At 48.8% G+C, this 23,209-nt stretch overlaps 1 protein-coding gene across 3 annotated transcripts in view; it reads left to right on the forward strand.

Annotated features, from left to right (window-relative positions):
* IFT52 (intraflagellar transport 52) overlaps window positions 1-23,209 on the forward strand; it is a 770,870-nt gene that overhangs the window by 704,812 nt on the left and 42,849 nt on the right. For all 3 annotated transcript variants that reach the window (XM_069652341.1, XM_069652339.1, XM_069652340.1), the window contains one exon: window positions 8,483-8,591. In XM_069652341.1, the coding sequence (XP_069508442.1) occupies window positions 8,483-8,591 (109 nt within the window). The remainder of the gene's footprint in view (window positions 1-8,482; window positions 8,592-23,209) is intronic.

The following is a 23,209-nucleotide window of genomic DNA, read 5'->3' on the forward strand; positions in this document are numbered from 1 at the left end:
GTTTCCGTCAGTTGGGCAACGGCGTTTGCCTGAGACGACGAGGATGGCTCAAGGCGACGGATTTCCGCCAGGACGTACAAACCAAGGTTTTGGACATGCCCTTCAACGGGAACAACCTGTTTGGGAAGGCGGTTGATGAGTCCCTTCAGGCCATCAAGACAGACACAGAGACTGCCCAGGCACTGGGAGTGCTCCAATAACGATGGCCGTCCTTTCGGAGCTCCGGAGGCAGACAGTGCCTCCAAAGGATCCGGCAGTGGCTCCTCCACGTACCGCCAAGCGGCAAGATCTTCATCCCTGGTCTTTTCTTCAGTCCCTCAAGGGCAAGGTGGTGAGGATCTTCACCGACAACACCACCACGATGTTCTACATCCGGAAGCAGGGTGGAACCAGATCCCCTGCCCTATCCAAGGAAGCCCAGGATCTGTGGCATTGGGCCGTCGCCGAAGGGATGTTTCTGGTGCCTCTTCATCTGGCAGGAATAAAAAACACGATCGCCGACTCACTCAGCAGAGCGCTGCGCTCGTGCCACGAGTGGGAACTACGCCAGGATCAAGTGGATCGACTCTTCCGACGATGGGGCGAACCCCAAATCGATCTCTTCGCGACGGCGACAAATTCCAAGTGCCGGAGGTTCGCCAGCAGGTTCCCCCAGCCGAGGAGCATGGGCGATGCTTTCTCGTTCCCCTGCGACGGCCTATTTCTTTATGCGTTCCCTCCGCTGCCGTTGCTGCTCCGGCTCATCAACCAGCTCAAGAGGTCCCGGTGCAGGATGATCCTTGTCGCACCGGCGTGGCCGAGACAGATCTGGTTCCCGGATCTTCTGGACTTGTCAACGTCCACACCAGTCAAGCTGCCGACGGACGCAGATCTTCTCTCCAGAGAAGGAGGCGCCATTCTCCACCAGAACCCGGAGTCACTGAACTTGCAGGCCTGGCTCCTGCAGCACTAGAGTTTGGAGGGTACGACATCCCGGCCGACTGCAGAGAGGTTCTTGCAAAGGCCAGGGCGTCCTCAACTCTCAAGTGCTATGGACATAAATGGAAGAGGTTCTCTGTCTGGTGCCGTGAAGATTAACCCTCTGCGGATTACGGCCCCTCAAGTATTGCCGTACCTACTGTCAATGGCCAAGGCTGGACTAGCTCACGCTTCCATCAAGATACATCTAGCCGCCATCTCGCGATACACCAGAACTACGGGACGGGCGTCCTTGTGGTCTCATCGACTGCTGAAGGAATTTATGAAAGGATTGTTCCGATCATTCCCGCCGGTGAAGGCCCCTGCCCCGGCGTGGGAGCTCAACGTGGTGCTGACCAGGCTCCTGGGGGGCCCCATTTGAGCCTATGCATTCGGCACCGTTGAAGTTTCTGACGTGGAAGACAGCGTTTCTCGTGGCCATCACCTCCGCACGACGAGTGGGAGAGATCCAGGCCCTATCTTGCAAGCCGCCATACTTGACGTTTCACGACACGAGGGTGGTGCTGAGGACGCACCCTTCCTTCATGGCCAAGGTGCCGTCGGACTTGCACCTCAACGAACCCTTGGTGTTGCCAGTTTTCTTCCCGTCTCCTTCGTCGCCGGCTGAAAGGACTCTGCACTCGCTGGACGTAGCTAGAGCGCTGAAGTTCTACGTGGACCGCACGAAATGTTTTTGGAGGACATCACAGCTGTTTGTGAACTTTGGGACTGTAAATCAAGGGAAGGCTCTCTCGAAGACTTCCATTTCCAGATGGCTCTCCGGCTGCATCATGCACTGTCACCTGTTGGCAAACCGACTGCTGCCCGGCCGTCTGAGAGCCCAATTGACCAGAGCGATCGCTGCTACCACAGCGTTCCTGTCTGGTGTGCCCCTGCTGGACATCTGCAGGGCTGCGACGTAGAGGTCTACGCACACTTTCACAAGATTCTACTGCGTCGATCGGGACTCCAGGGAGGAGTCCAGGGTCGGCCAAGCAGTGCTGCGCAACCTGTTCGCTTAAGGTGAGCCTGGTGAGGAGGTAAGAGATGCTTAATGTTGAGTTGTTGTATTGCTTAATGTTGAGCCTGTTGCCAACTCCCGTGGTTGTGCATGTGTGTACTGCTATGTATTCTCTTATTCATGAGCATGTGAATCCATGCCAGACCCCATGCTGGAGAAGGAACAAGTTACTTACCTGTAACTGTTGTTCTCCAGCATGGGTCTGGCATGGATTCACATGCGAACCCTCCCGCCTACCCCTCTGCGGCTCTTCACTTGGTCATACTGCCACTTTACGTGCTACCAAATCTGAGGATGGCTGCCAGAGGCGGGGCTTAGGGAGAGGGCAGTCATTGGCTGGGGGCAGTATGACCCATAGACCAGTGATTGGTTACTACTAAGAAAGACAGATCAGAAACAAAACTGATACTGATTTTTTTCTATACCAAGGATTCCCGGCCTGACGACGGGGAATATTCATGAGCATGTGAATCCATGCCAGACCCATGCTGGAGAACAACAGTTACAGGTAAGTAACTTGTTCCTTGTTCCACTCCTTGCGGCCGCCTCCCTCCTTTCCCTCAATCATTGTCCATGCTCTTACACTATCAGAAATGTCATCAGGCCTAGTACCCCTTCTTAATGTCTCAAGGCCTTATAAGAATGTTATTGTATTTTCCCTTGCTCACTCCCCTGCCTTGAAGCGCTTTGAAACACATGTGTATAGGCGCTATACAAATAAACTATCATATAGCATATGGAGGCTCTAACTCACGCCGGTCCTTTCGTGGCCAATCCTTCTCCTGCTCGCCCCAGTGGCAATACATCCTCCGGTCTCCTCTGGTAACTGGCTCTCGTAGGGGCAAGGGTAGAGGCAGAAACTCCACTCCTAGAGGCTCCCCGGCCACCACCTCAAAGTGACTCGCCGGTTCAGGTCCCCTCCCATGCTTCCCTGGTCGCTAGTCTTCATTCATCCATGCCTGGGAGTGAATCACTTCAGATCAGTGGGTACTAAAGACTGTTGTCCATGAGTATTGTATCGAGTTTCTACAACCACCTCACTACCTCCCACCGAGAAGCAGACGCCGGTCACCAGAACACCTGCGCATCCTTCTGGAAGAAGTTCAGGTCCTGCTGGAAAAGGGCTCCATCAAAGTCGTCCCCCCTTCTCCAGGTAAACAAGGCTATTTATTCAGTGTACTTCCTTGTACCCAAAAAGGATCTCACCATGCGATCTGTTTTAGACCTGCGAACTAGTATGTCAAACCTCAAAAGTTCAGAATGACAAACTTCAGGAGGTAATCCCCCTGCTGGAGCAGGGGGATTACATGGCCACATTGGACATGAAAGATGCATACTTCATATTTCAATGTTGCCAGCGCACAGAAAGTACCTCAGGTTCTTGATAGAGGACGCCCACTTTCAGTTCAAGGTTCTCCCATTCGGCATTTCCTCAGCCCCGAGGGTGTTCACAAAGGTGCTGGTGGTAGTAGCAGCTCATCTGCACAGGCAGTCCATCCCAGTCTTTCCTTGCCTCGATGACTGGCTCATAACTGGGGATTCATACATGCCAGACAAATACCCGGAGGACAGTAGATCTCCTCTTCAACCTAGGATTCTCTATCAACGAGAACAATCCAGTCTAACACCCAGTCAAGTCAAACAGTTTCTTGGGGCTCTAATTCAGACAGAAGACTGGCTCATCTTCCCCTCCGAGAGGGTCCAAAACATGCTTTTCCAAATCCCTCACTATGTAGCCAGTCACCAAGTGACCGTACGCAAAGCCATGCAACTGATGGTAATGATGGTTTCCTGCATCTACTTAGTTCCTCGCGCTCACCCGCGCATGCGCCCCATGCAAGAGTGGCTCTCGAGCCAATGGTGTCAGGCCAGCTGGACGATCTAGTTATTGTCTCGGCAGCCCTTGTTCAGTCTCTGCCCTGGTGGTCAAGGGAAAACCTTCTGCAGGGGAAAATCTTCACCACCCCCGCAGTAGAAGCCACTCTCACCACAGACACATCTCTGACGGGGTGGGGAGATTGCCTCCTTCAACAGAGACAACTCAGTGTGTGGTCTCCAGCAGTAGCATCCAATTACATCAACCTGTTGGAACTACTAGCAGAGTTCAAGGCCCTAAAGGCCTTCCAAACATAGCTCCAGGGGAAAAAAAGTTACTGTCCTCACAGACAGTACTACAGCCATGTACTACTTCAACAAACAGGGGGGCACTCACTCTCTAGGGCTGTCCAAACTGTCCCAGAGCATTTGGAAGTTGGCACTCAAACAATATATGTTCCTTGTTCCAGAACATGTTCAGGGGAACTCAATCTTCTGGCAGTGTACTCAGCAGAGACTTCCTCCTACCCATAGAGCGCGCGTGGAGGCTACAGGAGGACATTTTACTCGGCATCTTCACAGAATGGGGCTTTCCAGAGATCAACTTATTCGCCACTCTGGAGAATGCCCAATGCCTAGATTACGCCTCCAGGTACCCACAGAACCGCTCGAAGGGGAACGGTCTTTGGATAACATGGTCTGGGAGATTTGTCTATGCTTCCCGCCCCCCGATTCCCCTGCTCAAAAGAATAGCGCACAAGATGCACCAAGAATCGGTCGCGATAATCCTGGTGGCCCATATGTGGGCCCGCAAACCTTGGTTCTCCCGTCTCATGGCAATGTCAGTCTCCCCTCCCAGGAAGCTGCCGTGCCCGTACAAAATGCTGTCTCAAGATCAGGGAGAGACACTACACTCGTGCCCTCAAACTCTCAACTTAGCAACCTGGCTCCTGAGGTCATAGAGTTTGGGCACCTTCAGCTCCCTCTGAGATGCATGGACATACTCAGAGAGGCACAGAAACCTATCACCAGACATTGCTACTCCAGCAAATGGAAGCACTTTGTTATCTGGTGTAATGTCAAGGGCGTCCATCCTATTGATTGCTCACCTAAAGATATCGTCCTTTACCTAACCCACCTGTTAGATTCAGGACTGGTTTTCAATTCTCTTAAAATCCACTTAGCCGCGCTTTCGGCATACACTATGTCCCAGAGCAAGGTTTCATGATGGAGAATTTCTGTAATTAAAGCCTTTATGGAAGGGGTAAAAATACTTCATCGCCCTGTTTCCAACCCAGCTCCCGGTTTGGGACCTGAATGTTGTTCTTACCAGACTAATGGTGGTTTTGCGCACACACCCTCGCTTTGCACCCACATTTTTCTCAAAGTTCCATGTAAACCAGTCCATTGAACTATCCATCTTTTTCGAGAACCCCATTAATGTGGCGGAAAGAAGCCTCCACACACTAGATGTAAGGAGAGCGGTTATCCTGGAAAAGACAAAGCCACTGAGAAAAACAAACCAGTTCTTCATCTCAGTGGCAGCTGGTAGAGAAAGGGCCCCTGTCTCTAAATCAGCTATTTCTAAGTGGATCGTAAACTGCATCACACTGTGTTTCTTTCGTGCCAAGAGAGATCTATCCTTCACGCCTAGAGCACACTCTACTCGGGGCACGGGCTACCATAGCATTCATTGCAAATGTTCCTCTAGATTCCATTTGCAAAGCAGCAACCTGGAGTTCTGTGCACACCTTTTCACAACACTACTGCCTGGATACACACTCTAGGTCTGATTCTCAGGTGCTAAGACATCTCTTTGCTACTGTTCCTTGTTAGGCAGAAACCTGTGCAGTTCCCTTAGGGACCACAGCAAAAGGCTTTAGAATACAGGTGTTGGCAGTAAACCCAATTGGTAGAAGTCTGTACCACCCAGATTTACCTGGTAGCTGTGGCTGAGCAGCCAGACTTCTCTCAAGAAGAGTTAGACAGTATATAGAGTATACAAGATAGGTACCAGAATACAGTAGCACAAGCAAACGCTGACCAGAGCTTTGGTATCAAGTATAGAATTATTTATTTAAACACACACTTAGAAATACTCTAGCACTATTATTATAAGTAAGTTCAAAAGCACAATCACTATTATCATATGTACAACCCTTATTCCTTATTAGACAAGTCTTAGTTAACACCAATTATTTCCAGACAGAGGTGAGCGCTTAACTAAAGATGGCACTCCAATAAGTTTAAGAAAAAGGGAGGGAAAAGGCAGAAATTAGGAACAGCACACAACACAATCCTTCAGAAGCACTTAGCAAGGCAGGAAAGTCGAAGTCTACTTGTGAGCAAAAAGTTCAGAGGCCAGGCTCCCTCTTGGAGAGAGTAGAACACCACTGTCCCAGGATCACAAAGTTTAAAAGGCTTGGAGAGTCTTGCAGAGAGTTCAGAAAGGAATCAGTTCAGTTTAGAAAAGTTCAGTTAGCCAGCCTAGGGCCAACCCAAGTGGTAAGTCGAGGCTTTAAGAGTCACCCCACACAGACCGTTGCGAGGGAGGCCAGGGGGACACAGTACCTTTAAAGTGGAGAGATTCTCCAGCTGGGGCATTTGTTCCTGGCAGCGGGTGCAAGTCATGGCGTCGTCCAGAGGAAGAGATGATCTCGACGTGGAGGAAGGCTGAAGGTCGTTGCACTGCCAGGGAAGAAACCAGCCGCAGAGTTCTCGGGTTAAAAGGTACTACCCTTTTATTCGCGGTAGTGGAGAAAACGTGGTATCCCGGTTGCCGCGGTGATTGGTGCAGGCAAGGCGGCCACGAGATGATCCGGGAAGGCGAAAAGGCAGGCAAACTGGTTATCCCCACCAGTCAAAGGAAGAAGACTCTTCGGATTGAAGATCTCCTCTGTCGTCGGGAAAAGTGGTGAGACGGTGCAGCAGGGCTCCACCGGTGGTGTCGTCGTTGCAGGTCGGCTCAGCTTCTCCCTCTTCGGATTCTTTGGTCCTGTGGCGACACTTGAAGTTCCAGTCCCCAAAGCCCTGCTTTTATGCAGAAAACCCCCATTCATCAGTCCTAGCTGTCACTCAAACATGCTAAGTGGTGAGCTGGGCGGCTCACCACTGGGCCAATCACACCAGAGTGCGACTTGAGTTGCCGAGGCAATTCAGTCCAGGGTGCCTAAACCCCCTCCCAGGCCCCCTGTGTTACCCAGACAGAGTGGCACCACTTTTGGAGGCTTCTGTGCAGAAGCCCGCCAAAATGTGGAACAAAGGGCTCGACTTGGGTTGGAGTCACAGAAGCGAACACAAACGTCATTTGGAACCGAATTTTGGCAAAAAATACCAACCGGTGAATTTATATTAATTTAATAAACCGGCGGTATGTTCGAGGCTATATTAAAAAGTGGTAGCCTCGAACAATGGGAAAATCCCATAGGAATATTTTCGCTGTTGAATATAAAAAGTAGTATCCACTGCCACCAGCCAAAACTCGGTCGGGGGGCACTGGGCAGCGCCCCCTCGAACAACAGACTCCCGGGCAATCGAATTGCCCCGACCAGTACGTCCACAATATGATGGTTTGTACTGGTTCTGTTCACAATTTAAGACTAGTAAAGCCAATGGTGACTTTACATGCCCTGGGAGACAGTAGTCAGTCCCAGGGTATGGAGTCTATGTTTGGGGGTCGCTACGACACCCCTGGGTTACTGCACGTAGGGTGCTGTGTAACCCACATACCAAAAACACATGAAGCCCTATGGGGTAAAGGACCCCATAGCCCACAAAACACATATAAAGTCAAAGGAACACCTCAAATCATGTCTAAGAGTGGGAGAAAAAGAGTCTCACTCTTAGCAGGAGAAAAAAATAAACCTCAAAAAAGCTGTTGGGGACTCACTAGGTTGGGGAAATTAGCCTTAACAGAGAATTCTCCCTAACATTCCTTCACATATCCACCACCATCTCTGGGTACTGCTCGCTGGTCTATTCACAGCATGTGATTCTAAGCAGATTCACAAACATCAGAAGACATGCATTACTCACTGTAATGGCATTTCTGATGATTGTATCTGCTTAGATTCACATGCACCCACCCTTCCTCCCCTCGTGAAGTAGAAGGAACATAGGCTTCTTATACCTTCTCTCTTCTGTACTCACTCATGCACTTTATAAGCCTCCCTCATGGCAGAAAAAAACAACCAGTGGGACCTCGACGCGTGAGGGATTTTGGCTACACTAGACGTCACGTTTGGGATAGTGTTAGTCACACCCATGTTAAAGACCCTTTGGATCTTTAAAAGAAAGATGCAATACTCTGCGATTTCCACTAGATGTCACTATATGCACACCATGTAAATCAAAGCAGGTGCAATAATCAGAAATGCTATTACGGTGAGTAATGCATGTCATTCTACTGCTATGTTGATGCCACTCTGTGCTCTGACATAAAGTAGCGACTCGGCCATCTGAAAGCCTAGATCATCCAATGGCAATTTTAGAAAAACATACATGTGGGCGGGAAGTGCTAAAGGATAACGGTAGGAAAATGATGACCCAGACCATTGGAAGAAATTCCTGAGAAACACTCTTGCAAGTGTTTTTTAAATGAGAACTGTCTCTTTGCATGAGCTTGCGGTGGAAGTGAGAATCTTTAAATTGGTGCACAATTTTAAAAGGCTCTTTTGTGTGTTTTTGCAGGTTTTTCCTCCATCCTTCAGGGAACTGCCACCTCCCACACTGGACCTGTTTGATTTGGATGAAACGTTCTCCTCCGAAAGAGCTCGCTTGGCACAGATAACAAATAAATGTCAGCATTTCCACAATACAGATTTCTTATTGTATATACCACAACACCTTTGTGCATGTGAAAAAAAATGTTAAAAGCTGGCTGTTTCGTTCTTTTGTCTCAGTTCTGTGGAAGTAAATTCACTTAATACCAACTAATCACAAACAACTAAGACCATTTGTCTGAGATGGTGCCATTTTAACTTCATCTTAATGTTAATCTTTTAACATTTTCTGGGCAACTTTGGGGCATTTTGTATGTTGCTTCTTTCTGGAAAAACAGAATGTTGGTTTAGTTGTCAAAGTACTTTTCAAAGCAAAACTGGGAACACAAAACTTTTTATAGAAGGTCTTGACTTTTCTGTGGTCAGATTGAATGACTGGACAGGGAGGCAAACAGCTAGTGGCCGCAATAATATATTATGTTGGTTAGATCACTTGTGTATAGGCGCGTTATAAATGCCATATCATATCATATCATGTGACATCTACACTACAAACTGAACCTCTTCCCAACGACAGGACCCCAAAATATAGGTGAATCATTCAGGAAAGAATATATTTGTATGACCCTGATTTATCTGATAATGTATTTCTGTTGCTTGTGTAATCTGCTTAGATCACTTGCTATGCATAGGCCGACATCTAGTGGAAGCTGCAGAGTATTACAGTTGTTGTTTTTGAAATTCGAAAAGGGACGTCGACGGGCGTGCCAGTAATACTATCCCTAGTGTGACGTCCGCTGTACCCATGATCCCTCACGCGTCGATGTCCCTCAGATTGTTTTTTTCCGCCATCGTGAGCCATCGCATATAAGCAGAGTGCATTTTTCGGCTTATGCCATTGACTTATAAAGTATTTAATATTAGTTTTATCTTTCTGTCCTTTATCAATGCTGTGCATAGATGTGACAAAGACTTCAAGAAAGGACAGGACTGACCGTCGAACCGAGATCTCGACGGAACCACCTAGCCTCGGAAGGCCCACCGGGCCTAGGCCTTACAGTAGGGAGAGTGAGTGTATTTTCCCACCCCTTCCCTAGGTCACCCGACTGCCTACCCCCAATATGGAACATACAGCATTTAAATTTTGCCTGTCCTGCAATATAAAGTACAGTGGGTCGACAAGCACAGGGTGTGTAACCTTTGCTTGAATCTGGACCGCAACGAGGCCCATTGTCAGGCCTGTAAACTGCTCCGACCCAAGACCCTCAAAAATAGATGGACGAAATGTTGGGTCCAACACGCCATGCAGGCCGAGGCCGCCATGGGCATCGAAGGAGCTTCCAGCGACGGCAGCAACGCCGTCCTCGCGGACTGCGAGGGTGACGGGGAACCTGTGCGTTCCCCAGTACAAGCCCCCGACCCTAGCAGACAGGCTGGCGGTCCTGTTGTGAGGATGACACCCGGTGGCAAAGGCACCCCACTCCCCCGCACAAAGCACATACCCCGCGACGATGTGTCACACGCCGAGAGCCGACGTCTAATGGCAAATCTTCAGATTCACGGTCCTCTGGGCACCCCGAGCGACTGCCTCATGACAAGCCCGCTAAGTCAAAAGACGCCGAACATAAAACTCCCTCTCTCGGCCTTCCGACGTCGGAGGACGCCGCACAAGCCGTTCCTAAAGTCGAAACTCGACCCACACCTGGGGAAAAGCCCAGGGAGTCGGGACTGTCCCGTCCAGTGGAGAAACATTTCCCCAAGGCCCCTACTAAGGTCTGTAGCTCTACAAAGTCAGTTTCTAAGAGCACAGATCATCGGGAAAAACATAAATCTAGGGATTCCTCTTACAAAGTCAGGAACACAGACCGGCAAGATAAAAGGGACAAACCTAGGGAAGAGCCGGAACCTGATAGGATTCCTACACAGGACATCCCTGATCCCATAGAGGAGGATGAGCCTAATCCTATCATAGAGGAGGAGGAGTTATACAGTATCTTACCTACCCCTCTACCCCTGCCTCTACCTACTGTGGGATTATCCCCAGTTTAACAGACTGGTCGGCCCAGGATATAGATAGGGTTATGAAACGTATGACCTTTCTTGCTAATTATTTTGAAGAACACCCTCAGGGCAGTCACGCCTCCCACTACCCAGGCGTCAAGCTGTAAGGCTCACCTGTGGCCTCTCAGTCCTGTCTGTCTACACACCCGTCTGGAAAGAGGTCTTAACCCCCAGTGGAACTGTATGAAGAATCAGTCTACAAGGCACCACGCTTCTCCACTGGCCGTTACGACCTAGATGTAGGAGCTGATGAGTATCCAGACGAGAATACGTATTATGATGATGACGTCGGGGGTGATGACGTCAGTGAAGTGGGACGATCAGGGTAACACTGAGTCAGTAGTCTTTGCCATTGACTCTCCAGTCCCGCATGACTCTACCTTACCCAATTCCCCGGTAGACAACCAGCCCTTGTTTAACTACATACTTCTCAGGGCTGCTGAACATTTTGGTATCGAGACACAGGAAATCCAGCAAGATAAGGATTTCGCTGAAAACATCTTGGGGGACAAAAAACCTGCAACTCAATGTATCCCCTTACTCAAATCGGTACAGAGAAGTATTCAACCTTCTCTAGAAATGCCTAATCAGACTAGGGCGGTAAACCCTAGAATCCGAAAAGCTTTTCCGCCCAGCACCTTCTGACCCTTTGTGTATAAGGGGCCAACTGAAACCAGACTCTCTAGTAATTACGACTACCCGGAAGAGAGCGGGTACCCCCTTGGCTTCCTCCGAAGCTCCTCCGGACACGGAGAGTAAAAAAATATATACAATGGGAAGAAAAATAGCATCTTCGGCGGCTTATCAGGCACAATTGCTAATAACTCCACCTTGCTAGCAAGCTATGACTGTACTAAGTGGGATGAAGTTACGGCCCTTGCAGAATCCGCACCGGAACCATTCAAATCTAAGCTCTCCCTTGTGGCTGCTGAAGGCAGAGCAACGTCAAGCATCCTACTCGAGAACAATTCTGATGCAGCAGATAACGCTGGACGCGTTATTGCTGAGGCCACATCCTCAAATGCCATGCCTGGCTTAGGCAGTCTGGATTCAAATTAGAGACACAGGCTACCCTGCTCAACATGCATGTTGAGCCTAATGTTTTATTTGGAAAGGCAGTTGAGGACGCACTGAAGTCCGCCAAGGACGAATACGAAACACTCATGTCCCTTGGCCAACTAACAAGGCAAAGAGGAGGCAATCATTTTTGGCGTTTTCGTGGACAAGACTCCATCAACAGTTTGTCTCCATGGCTACAGACAGACAAGGAGAGCGCGTTTCCAAAAGAGCCATTTCCAGATGGATAGTCAAATGTATACAATTATGCTATTCATTATCAAACAAGACACTGCCTTCTACACCAAGAGCCCACTCCACACGGGGCACTGGGGCTATTTTGGCCTTTATTGCAAACGTCCCTTAGACAGCATTTGCAAAGCAGCTAAATGGAGCTCAGTTCACACCTTCACTCAGCACTACTGCATTGACACACATTCCAAGACAGATACACAGGTGGCACAAGCAGTTCTAAAACATCTATTTGCCGCTACTTCTTCTCACAACCCACCACCTTCTCATAACACTGCTTGCTAATCTATGCATAGCACGTGATCTAAGCAGATTACACAAGCAACAGAAGGAATACATTACTCACCATAATCGTATTTCTGGTGCTTGTATCTGCTTAGATTCACATGCGCCCACCCTTCCTCCCCTGAGAGAAGGTGCATAGATGTTATATGAGCTCATCTGCTTGGATACAACTGTACTCACATAGCACTCCTGCTACCTCATGTCAGAAGAAAAAACAATCTGAGGGACCTCGACGAGTGAGGGATCATGGGTACAGCGGATGTCACACTAGGGATAGTATTACTGGCATGCCCTGTCGACGTCCCTTTTCGAATTTCGAAAACAACTGTAATATTCTGCAGCTTCCACTAGATGTCGGCCTATGCATAGCATGTGAATCTAAGCAGATATAAGCACCAGAAATACGATTACGGTGAGTAATGTATTCCATATTGGTGTTCTAACATGTCAGTTATTTTCATCTTCTGTAAAGTTAACTTGTTTCGGAAGTAGTGGCACGAAAGCCGGAGAAGGGACCTGGTGGATACATTCTGAACTAATTTCCCATTAAAATCACTGGGAGGGTAGGATTTTTGAAGATCAGTAGGAATGGATTGTTTGTGCTCACCAGAAGATACGCAACTCCATATTCATGTTCCATAGTTAAAAGCCATCTTTCGAAATGGATTGTGTCCTGCCACATATTCCTCATATGATGATACGATATATTCGAGCTTCAGTTGCTTTGGAAAAAATATTTTGGCAGAGGGTGCTGTACGTCAAGGCAGTCAACTCGATGTCCCTCTTAGCTTTTTTTGTGAAAACGTTTTCTCTAATACAATGGCCTTGTCTTCGACACCATCAACCCCGAAGACCGGGTTAAAAAAATGCCACGACTACAGGGCCAAGATGTCCTTTACCGATCCTCATTGTGTGTGTCTGTGGTGCCTTGGTGTGAAACATAGGACAGTGGACTGCAAGTATTGTCAGTCCATGACTGATAAGGCCCTGAAAGAGCGTAAAGAGAAATTGGCGGCGGGTAGGTCCCATTCTAAATCCCCATCGACGGCTCATTCGAAGAAAAGGTCATCCGACGAGTTGAGAAGTGACTCTCATCGAAGGAAGAAATCAAAAAAGTGTTCTCGCTCCACGAGTCGATGGCACCATTCTTTGTCCTCATCGAAGAAGGTGAAGAAAAGGCACTATAGGTCGACTACTTCATCTGATTCCTCTCTGGAGTGAATCATTACCTGCCCAACCAAATCCTCCACTCCAGCCAAGTGGGAAGAATTCAGGCAGGCAATGCTTAACATTTTTGAGAATGATGCCCCAACCCCCTCAAAAGAGAAAGAAAGCCATGCTCCTGTCATGCCATCGAAAGCCGACAAACATAAGGCTAAATCTTGTGAGCCCTCGAGACCGGGACGTAGGGCGTCAAAGACTCCATCGAGTCGAGGGTCAAGCCCTTCGAGGACTCGATCAGCGCCAAAATCGACAAAGAAATCATCGATAACGTTGACGCCATTAGCGTCGAGACTGTTGCCATCAATGCTCACTAAACCTTTGACAACTTTAAAACAAGTTGAAAAATCCTACAAGTCTTTACCAAAAAAGGATTTTTTTCAAGTCGTTATCCTCCATTTATTTATGAGGAGTACAAGCCATAACACTCCATCATTTGGGTTGGAGTTTGGCACTCTTAACGTCCGAGAAAGACTCTTTTCAGAGGAGTCCAGGTCAAAAGATTTGTATGAGAATCTCCAAACTGCTAGTGTTGTTGACACATCACCGGAACTTGAGTTTGGCAAGCCAGACCCGGCAGACCATGATGATGCATTTTATTGGCACCTTATGACCAGAGTTATAGATTTTCTGGGAATGGGCAGGCCGACTCCACCATTCGAGCAAGACGACCTGACAGCCATTTTTGATAAGGTGCCACAGAAGGATCATATTCTTCTATTTCATGTTGCACTTCAAAAAAGGGTTATGGCAAATTGGGAGGTTCCTGAATCAAGTACAGCAATGAACAATAACCTCACCAAGAAGGTACAGGCTGTGAAGTAGCAACCCTAGCTATCTGCCAAAGCACCCTACACCAAAGAGCCTGGTAGTTCTGGCAGTAATGGCTACTTCCAAACGGGCTGCTTACCCTACCATCCCACCAGATAGGGATAAGCGTTTTGATGCTTGGGCTAGGAAGGTATTTTCTACCTGGGAGCATGGCTCTCAAGTCTGCAAACGCCACTTGCGCATTAGCAATATTTACATTCACCCCGTGGGACTGTGTAGCTAAGGCGGCCGACCATATTCCCGAAGGGGAAGAGAGGCGGCTTCCTGAATACTTTAAGAGACGGTAAGGAGGCCATGTGTGAGTCTCTACAATCGGAACTGGACTCGGCTGGTGGCATCAGCAGAGCCATGGCGGCAAGCACAGTAATACGCAGGTTTGTGTGGTGGAGGAAGTCAGATTTTACAACGGTCATGGAATCCAGGCTCCTCAACATGCCCTTTGAAGTCACTCGGCTGTTTGGCAGCAAGGCTGACGAAAGCCTAGAGAAGCTGCAGTCCTCAAAGGCGGCATCCAAATCCCTTGGGGCTGCCATCAGACAGCCACAACCCTCTCACCCCAGCGGATCATCTTGGAAGGGTAAATCCTTTCTCTTCTACTCAGTTGAAAGAGTGAGAGGACTATCTAGTCAAAGGGGCCAAAGATGATTCCCTCCTGGTGGACGAGGATGAGGGAGAGGTGCAAAGTCCACCCAAGCAACAACTACTTTACTATCAGCTGCTGCTTCTGCCACCTCAAAGCCTCTCTGATGCCTTACCCCACAAGACCCTAGCAGGAGGCAGACTCTCACTGCATCTGCAAGAATGGCAGGGTATTACTTCATATGCGTTGGAAACAGTAGCCCAGTGCTTCTGCTTCCCCTTTCTAAAAAGGCCTCAGGAGCATCCAACTGGGAGCCACTTATTCAACATTCCGGATCCTTTGCTTGTGCAGGAAATCTTGAGCCTGCTAAAGAAAGGTGCTATAGAACCACTACCTGTAACAGAGAGGAACAAAGGGTGGTACTAACCCTATTTCTTAATCCCTAAATAAGGATGGAGTACTGAGACCCATATTGGACTTGAGATTCTTGAACACGTTCCTCAGAAAGGACCAGTTCAAGTTGGTCACACTTTCTCAGATTCTTCAGGCACTCCAGCTCCAGGATTGGATGGTGTCATTGGACCTTCATGATGCTTCTTTCATGTGTCCATCATAAGCACAGAAAGTACCTGGGATGGCCGCTGGCGGTTCTCATGATTAGTTTCGAGTTCTGCCATTGGGGCTGACCTCTGCCCGAGGCTTTTCACCAAGCTGATGGCAGTGAGTCTCAGTAGTGGGGGGATTCATGTCTACCCCTAACTGGACGAGTACGTTTTCCTGAACAGGCCCTGGAACATCTCAACATCACCTGCCACTCTCTCCACAGACTGGGCTTCTCCCTCAATTACAAGAAGTCCCAGATGATACCATCTCAAAGACTCCAGTTCATCGGAGCAGTACTGGATGCATCCTTGGGGAAAGCCTCGCCACCCAAGGTGAGGGCTCAGCACACTCGGCAGATGGTCACCAAATTCCAGTGCGCCCAGCATCTTCCGGCCTTTGATTTTTTTGAGGTTGCTCGGTCTCATGGCTTCCTGCACTTTCCTGGTGCCACAGGCTCACCTGAGAATGAGATCCCTACAATGGGCTCTCAGGACACAGTGGTCTCCATTTTCTGGCAGGATGACATGTCTCCTTCGGGTCTCAAACACGGTCACACAGGATCTCCTGTGGTGGGCTTGTGAGGACAACATTCTCAAGGGAGAACCTTTTTAGCAACCATGGCCGGAGATGACAGTAGTTACGGATGCCTCACTCACGGGGCGGGGAACCCACGGCAACGATCTGACAGTCAGCGGTCGTTCGTCTCCATCGGAGTCAAAACTACACATCAACCTTTTTGAGCGCAGGACGATCAGACTAGCCCTGAAGGCCTTTCTGCCCTCTCTATGGGGAAAGAGTGTCCTGATAATGACGGACAACACAGTGGCCATGTATTACCTCAACAAGAGAGGAGGTGTAGCGTCACTACCACTGTGCAGAGAGGCAATGCAACTCTGGTACTGGGCAATTCAAGAAGGAATCTCTGTATCAGCAGTTCACCTAGCTGAGAACACAGTGGCGGACGCTCTGAGCATGCAGAGCACAGTCTCCCATGAGTGGGAGCTAGCTCAGGAAGTACTTCAAGAGATCTTCACTCTTTGGGGAACCCCTCAGGTGGATCTGTTTGCGACCAGTGTCAAATGGAAGGGCTAACTGTTCTGCTCCAGGGGATTTCCCCCAAGAGGAGCTCTAAGGGACACAATTGTAGTGGATTGAGAGTTTCCACTCCTGTACGCATTTTCTCCGGTCCCCGTCATTCCTCACTTGACCAGGAGGTTGAGAAAGTTTGGGAAATCCATGATCCTAATGAACTCGGATTGGGCCAGGAGGACATGGTACCCGGAACATCTGCACATGTCCATCTGCCCTCCAACGTGTCTTTCACAAAGAGAGGACCTTCTGTCACGAGAGGGGGGGTCGGGTTCTCCATCCAGGGCAAGACACTCAACCTTCATATATTGTTTCTGAGAGGTTGAGATATATGGATTGGGTCAACCCGTACGATGTAATGGAGATTTTGCACTCGGCCAGGAGGGCAGCAACAAAATCCTTATACCGCTGCCGTTGGAATAAATTCTGCAGCTGGTGTAGGAAAAAGGATGTGGACCATTTTCAGTGCAGTACAGCTATGGTGTTATCTTTGTTACATTGAGCAAATCTGAGGCTCCAGATTGGAACAATTAAAGGTTATTTGGGAGCGCTCTCAATCTTCAAGCGCACATCGGAGGGGGTATCTTATTTCAAAATGCCATTAATCATTCAATTTCTTAAAGAGCTCACTAACGTGCTCCCTCCTACACCTTTCCAAGTACCAATTTGGAATCTTAATCTTGTGTTGACATTTCTGATATGTGCTCCCTTTGAACCACTCCATTCATGTCCATTAAGATTACTAACTTTCAAAACCATTCTGTCAGTTGCGATGACATCAGCCTGCAGAGTGAGTTAGTTGCAGGCCTTAACTAGTAAGCCTCCATTTACTATTTTTTTTACAATGACGAGGTCGTCATTAGGGTTTAGACCTTTTTCTGCCAAAAATTGTATCAGATTTCAATTGATCCCTGAAAATCTTGCTTCCTACATTCTATCCACCTCCTCATCGTGGCAAGGAAGAGGAAAGGTTACATGGGCTTGATCCCAGAAGGGCTTTGAGCTTTTACATTTCACGAATGGCAGAAAATACATCAACATGACCAGCTTTTAATTGGGTACACTCGACACAAGCTGGGTCTTCCAGTTACAAAACAAACATTGTCCCAATGGATAATTCTTGCTATTAAAGAATGCTACAGATTGGCCAGGAAAGATCCCCCCAGAAGGCCTGAGCATGCATTCCACAAGGGGAATGGCAGGTTCTTCTGCTCTGCAAAGAGGGGTGCTTATAAAAGACATTTTCGTGTCAGCCACTTGGTCTACCATTCACACATTTACTAAAGAATTACTGTCTGGATTCATCCTCTAACCAGGAAGGAGCATTTGGAAAAGCTGTCCTACATTCAATCCATGACAAATCTTAAGTCTGAAAATTCTTACTCCCTCCTCCAAAACCTAACACTGCTTTGGGAGTCTATCATAACATGAGTAATACGTGGGAGGACACAAATCATTTGACGAAAATGTTAGCTAACATTCTTTCGACTGGATGTTCCTCCCACATATTTCTCATCGCCCCTCCCAACCTACCCCGCTGTAGGATTTCCAGGCATTACGCTTAACTTTCTTTTAAAGCCTGGTACTGTCTGGGACTCACTGATGCTGTATTTCTGCAAGAGGAAGGCGTAAAAATAGAACTGAAGCGAACGGGCACTGCACCTACGATATATACACTGACGATTACTTTGACTCCGAGATGGAAGCCCTCGAGGGACATAGTCTATCACATCGACGTACAGTGCCCTCTGCCGAAAAATATTTGCTGAAGCTGGAAGATGTATCATAAGATGAGGAATACGTGGCAGCAACATCCAGTCGAAAGAATGTTACCTGGGGTAAGTAACTTCTAGCCTAAAGTGCATTCTTTTACCTTAGGATCTGGTCATCACAGATGACATTACTGCTATGCTCCATGTGATCTCCCGATCTTGCTCTATTTCTCTAATCAACCTGGTGGCAACCTGTTTGACTGCAGTGCTCAACACAAAGGCAGATGTTGGGAGTCGGCAATCCTATGAATGTTCCCTATATGACCAGGTTGTTCTTGGTCTCTTTCGATAGTGGGGCTGCCGTGTGGTAGAGCGCTTTGTCTCCAAAGTCCACTCCCAACTGTCAGATATTTGCCTCATGAAGAGGTCTCAAACCAAAGTCTCCCGGTCACATCTTTCTGCTTACTTGCGACAGCCTGTCAAGTTATGCCTTAAGTTTTACCCTCTGCACTTAACGCAACAGCACTCTGCAAATTTCTAAACAGCCCAATGTGGCTCTGAAACCTTTTGAAATGACTCGATTCTCATTTAGGCGCACTCTTCTGTCCCAGCTTTGTGGGCAAGTGGAGGGGAAGGGTGCATTTAATCTTTCCCCTCAATCACAGAGCTTGGCTGCCTGACTCTTGATGTTCTCACCTTGGGTCATCTCAGCCTGTGTTGGGTTATCCTTGACACTATTCGGCAGATAAGAGGTATTCCACAAGATATCAGTAACCAGCCAAGTGTTTGTACTATGGCCACTGGGTGCTGAAAGATTGATTTGGTATCCCTTATTTCACCCCTGGCCTTCAGGTGAAGTCCTACAAGTCAAAGCTGTCTGAGATCAGCACCGGCAAGAACTTGGTCGGCAAAACTTTTGAAGCTGATGCAGACTAAGTTGTATTTTTAAGAGCCTCTTCAGTTATGTCATCCCGTTTGCAGGCTGCTTCCCAGTTCAGAATGAAATGCTGTACCGCCTGTTACGACATAGAAGCCTGATGTTATGGAAGACCGTTATTCTGGTGCCCCTTCTGGGCAGTGTGTTAGTGAGTTCCAGACACACACTGCTGATTCCCACTGGATCAACGTGGTGCCTCAAGCCCATCTAACTTTTGTTCCGATTGTGGTCTTTTATTTAATCTGAATGAGGTGGTTGTGTTGCCGTCATTTCTTCTACCCTTGTACATTGCAGACATTCAGCCCTGTGTCCACGAATGATTTAAGCATTTCAGACAATCTCTTTGCTACTCCAGGTATGATTTCCGCAGGTAAAGCAGCTGCAATGTCTTTCATTGTCCCCTTATGGTGTGTGTAATTCCTGAATGCTGCTCAGTAATTGGTCTCACTCCATCTGCTATGAGCACTCACACAGTCAGAGCCAAGTCAGCTTTTTTGGGATCCCACCACCATATGCCTCTGGAACAGGGCTCCAGACTAACTTTTTGACTAATGAGCCATTGACTCCCAAGACATACATTTTAGGCGCAAAATCTAACTGTTGGTAGCAACATTTAAAACAATATTGCAAATTAAAGACTGCACCACTTTAAAACAAGCAAACTATTTCTTAGTTCATTTATGTAACAAAGAACTTTATTCATTTATTATTTTTTTCTCCGGTATTTAAACTGTATCGTGAAAGTATTTAAACTGCATTGTGAAACCTAGGCCTTTCTCCAACTATACAGGACTCTCAGATCTAGGTGTATTGTCTCTGGTGTTAAACTACATTGTGAAAGTAGTGCTGTCTTTGCTTTTTGCCTTCTTAGCAAAGTGTTCATCTAGCAAACTGTTCTACTAATTGTTTGAGCTCTTGTCGTTTTGTTCACTTGTCTACTATTGGCTCGTCTCTCCTTGTCTCGTCTGCTTGCGCCTCTCCATGTGTCCTTCCCTAGTATTATCCCTGCCCCTCCCTCCCCCTTCCTCTTCTCTCCTCTCCCTACCTACTCTATGGTGCTCTCTGTCTCCCCTATCTTTTCTAACTGCTTCTCTATCGACTATCCTGCTCTCCTCACTAAATCTGTTAGGAAGAGGTTTAAAAAGGACATCCAGGTCTCCAACCCAGGCCTCCATATGGCTGACACCTATACCAGTGCTTCCTCCAAGCAAACCCTCACCGACATCCTCTTTGTCGTTCCCTCGCCAGACCTATGGACTCTCCATATGGTCTCTGTGTTTTCTCCTTTCTCTTCTTCTACCATTAATGGTGGCACCCAGTGGGAAGCCCTCCAGGCTTCCTTCCACTCCTCTAAGGTCATCATTAATGTTTACCTGAATGGTACCATCTTGGTCCAAGGCCCTCAGGCCAACCTTCTCCTCTTTGATAGACGCTTCCCGCGCCTCATCAAGTTCCTTTCATCTCCTGCTGTCCCCTCTTTCCGCGACGGCTTCCTTGCCTCCCCGTGCTGTCTCCTCCTGGGCTATCTTTCCCTGTCCTCCTTCCTCTTCTGCCCCCCCCCCCCCTCGGGCTTCTTCTACACCTCCACAGGGCATACCTCTGATTTGTACCCCTCCTTGGAAGTCTTTCAAGGATGGCAACCTTCTCCATATTGCCACTCTAGGCTCTCGCTCAGCTGTCAAACACTCCTCTGGCATATGCCGCCTCCGTGAAGAACTTGACCTCGATGTCCTCGGTCTCACCGAGAAATGGTTCACGGCGAGCTCTGTCACGAGCTTTGACACTCTCCTCCCTGACGGCTACAAGATCCTCTCCGTGCACAGGTCCAGACGATCCAGAGAGGGTGTAGCCCTGATCTTCCCTGAGTGGATTCCTGCCTCTGTCATTCCTGTGCAGGCCTACTCCTCTTTTAAATGCCTCGTGTGCAGGTTCTCTCTCTGCTAGCCATTCCCTTACTGTGGCTACCATCTATCAGCCACCTGGTCAGATCTCATCCTTCCTCTCTGAATGGGCGGACCTCTCCTCTTCCCTCCTGGTCCCAACCACTGAACTCCTCCTTCTTGGAGACTTCAACATCCATCGGGATGCTTCCTGTCCTTCCTCTGGACTCTTTTGCGCCCTCTGCAACTCTCTCTCTCTCTATCCTCCCCTCTGGCCCAGCACACTCTGCAGTGCACACTCTGGATGTGCTGATCTCTACAGACCTTCCTCTTTCTATCCCTCTCGGCCCTCCTCTCTCCTGGAGTGATCACTTTCTCCTTTCCTTCCAACTCACTCTCTCCACCCCTCCGGCCAAGCCAACTCCAGCACTGCCACCTACTTTCTCGGTTATCCGACCCATGAAGCATGAGAGTCAGTTGAGGCTTTCGCTGCCACTTCCCCCCCACCCTTCACCCCCCCACGCATCCCCCTTCGGCTGACTCTCACCATGACACCTTTTCTATGCTCCATTCTGCTATATCGGATACTCTTGATGCTCTTGCCCCTGTCATGAGGATATGCTTGAAGCCCAAAGCCAAGTGCAACTCCTGGTACAACTCAGACCTCGTCACCCTTAAACGCAAGTGCAGGGTTGCCGAGAGGAAATGGCGTGCTTCCTGTACATCCTCTGACAAACGGGCTCTCAGTCCGCACCAAGAAGAGAGCCCTCATTCAAACCCGTGTCTCTGCGGCATCCAACAACTCGGTCAAACTTTTAAAGATTGGCAAGGAGCTGGACAATCCTGCTTCAATCTCTACCTCTCCTGTCCCCTCCCAAGCCCTCTGCATGGCCCTGGCTTCTCATCCCATCTCTAAAATTCAGGACATCCTGTCCTCTATCTCTTCCTCTCCTCCTCCTGCTCCCTCTACTCCCCGCTCTTCCTCTGGCCCTTCTGTGGCTATCCCTCCTCTGCCTTTCCCCTGTTCTCCCCAGACGAGGTTTCTAGACAAGTCCTACTATGAAAGTCTTGTCAAGACAGGTTCTCCACTGTTCCTCTATCATCATCAAGGACCGCATTGACACCCTGGCTCGTGCCTTGGCTGACTTCTGCAACCACTCCTTTGCCACTGGAGTCTTCACTTCCCCCCTGAAGTACTCCCTTGTGTACCCTATTCTTAAACCCTCGGCCTACCCCTCCTGCCCTGCTAACTACCGCCCAATCTCCACCCAATCTCCATCACTCCTTTCCTGGGCAAACTCTTGGAAAAGCTGGCCATCTCCCAGCTTAATCTTCACACTGAATCGGTTGGTTGTCTCCATGACCATTTGTCTGGCTTCAGAGCTGCCAGAAGCACAGAAGCTGCTCTCCTGAACATCCGTGAAGACCTGCTCTCAAACCTTGACTCCAATACCCCCTGTGTCCTCATCTTACTTGATCTCTCTTCTGCCTTTGACACAGTCAACCATGCTATCCTGCTCAACAGTCTCTGTGATAACCTGGGTATCAGTGATCAGGCCCTGGCTTGGCTGACCTCTTTCCTCTCTGATCAACCCTCCCAGGTCCAACCGGGTCCTTCCTCTCCTCTATCTCTACCTGTGGTGTTCCCCAAGGGTCTAACCTCTCTCCCAGGCTGTTCAACCAATAGCTGGCACTTCTTGCCCACTGCATTCCCGCTCTGTGCCCCAACTTACAGTGCTATGCGGACAACATTCAGCTCATCTTCAGGCTCCCTTCCGCCACCTCTTCTCCTTCTCTCATCTCTGACTGTCCGCTATCCAGGAGTGGTGTGCTGCCTATGATCTCTGCCTTAATGCCAGTAAGACTGAGATTCTCCTCATCGGCACACCTGCTCCCTCCTTTCATGCCACTCTCTGGCCGGCCTCTCTTGGCCCTCTTCCTTCTCCCACCTGTGAGGCTAAAAACCTTGGGGTCATCTTCAACTCCGCACTCTCCTTCTCTCCCCACATCTCTGATGCCTCTAAGAAGTCAAACTACCAGCTGTACCTCTTCAGAGGTATTCTTCCTTTCCTCTCCTTCCGCCAGAAGCTCACTGTCTCCAGAGCTCTGGTTCTCTCTAGGCTGGACTACTGCAACAGCCTCTTTCTAAATCTGCCTGCTTCTACTCTTTGCCCTCTGCAACTCATCC

The sequence above is a fragment of the Ambystoma mexicanum genome, chromosome 3p (genome assembly GCF_040938575.1).
Source record: "Ambystoma mexicanum isolate Mex_15411 chromosome 3p, UKY_AmexF1_1, whole genome shotgun sequence".
NCBI lineage: Eukaryota > Metazoa > Chordata > Amphibia > Caudata > Ambystomatidae > Ambystoma > Ambystoma mexicanum.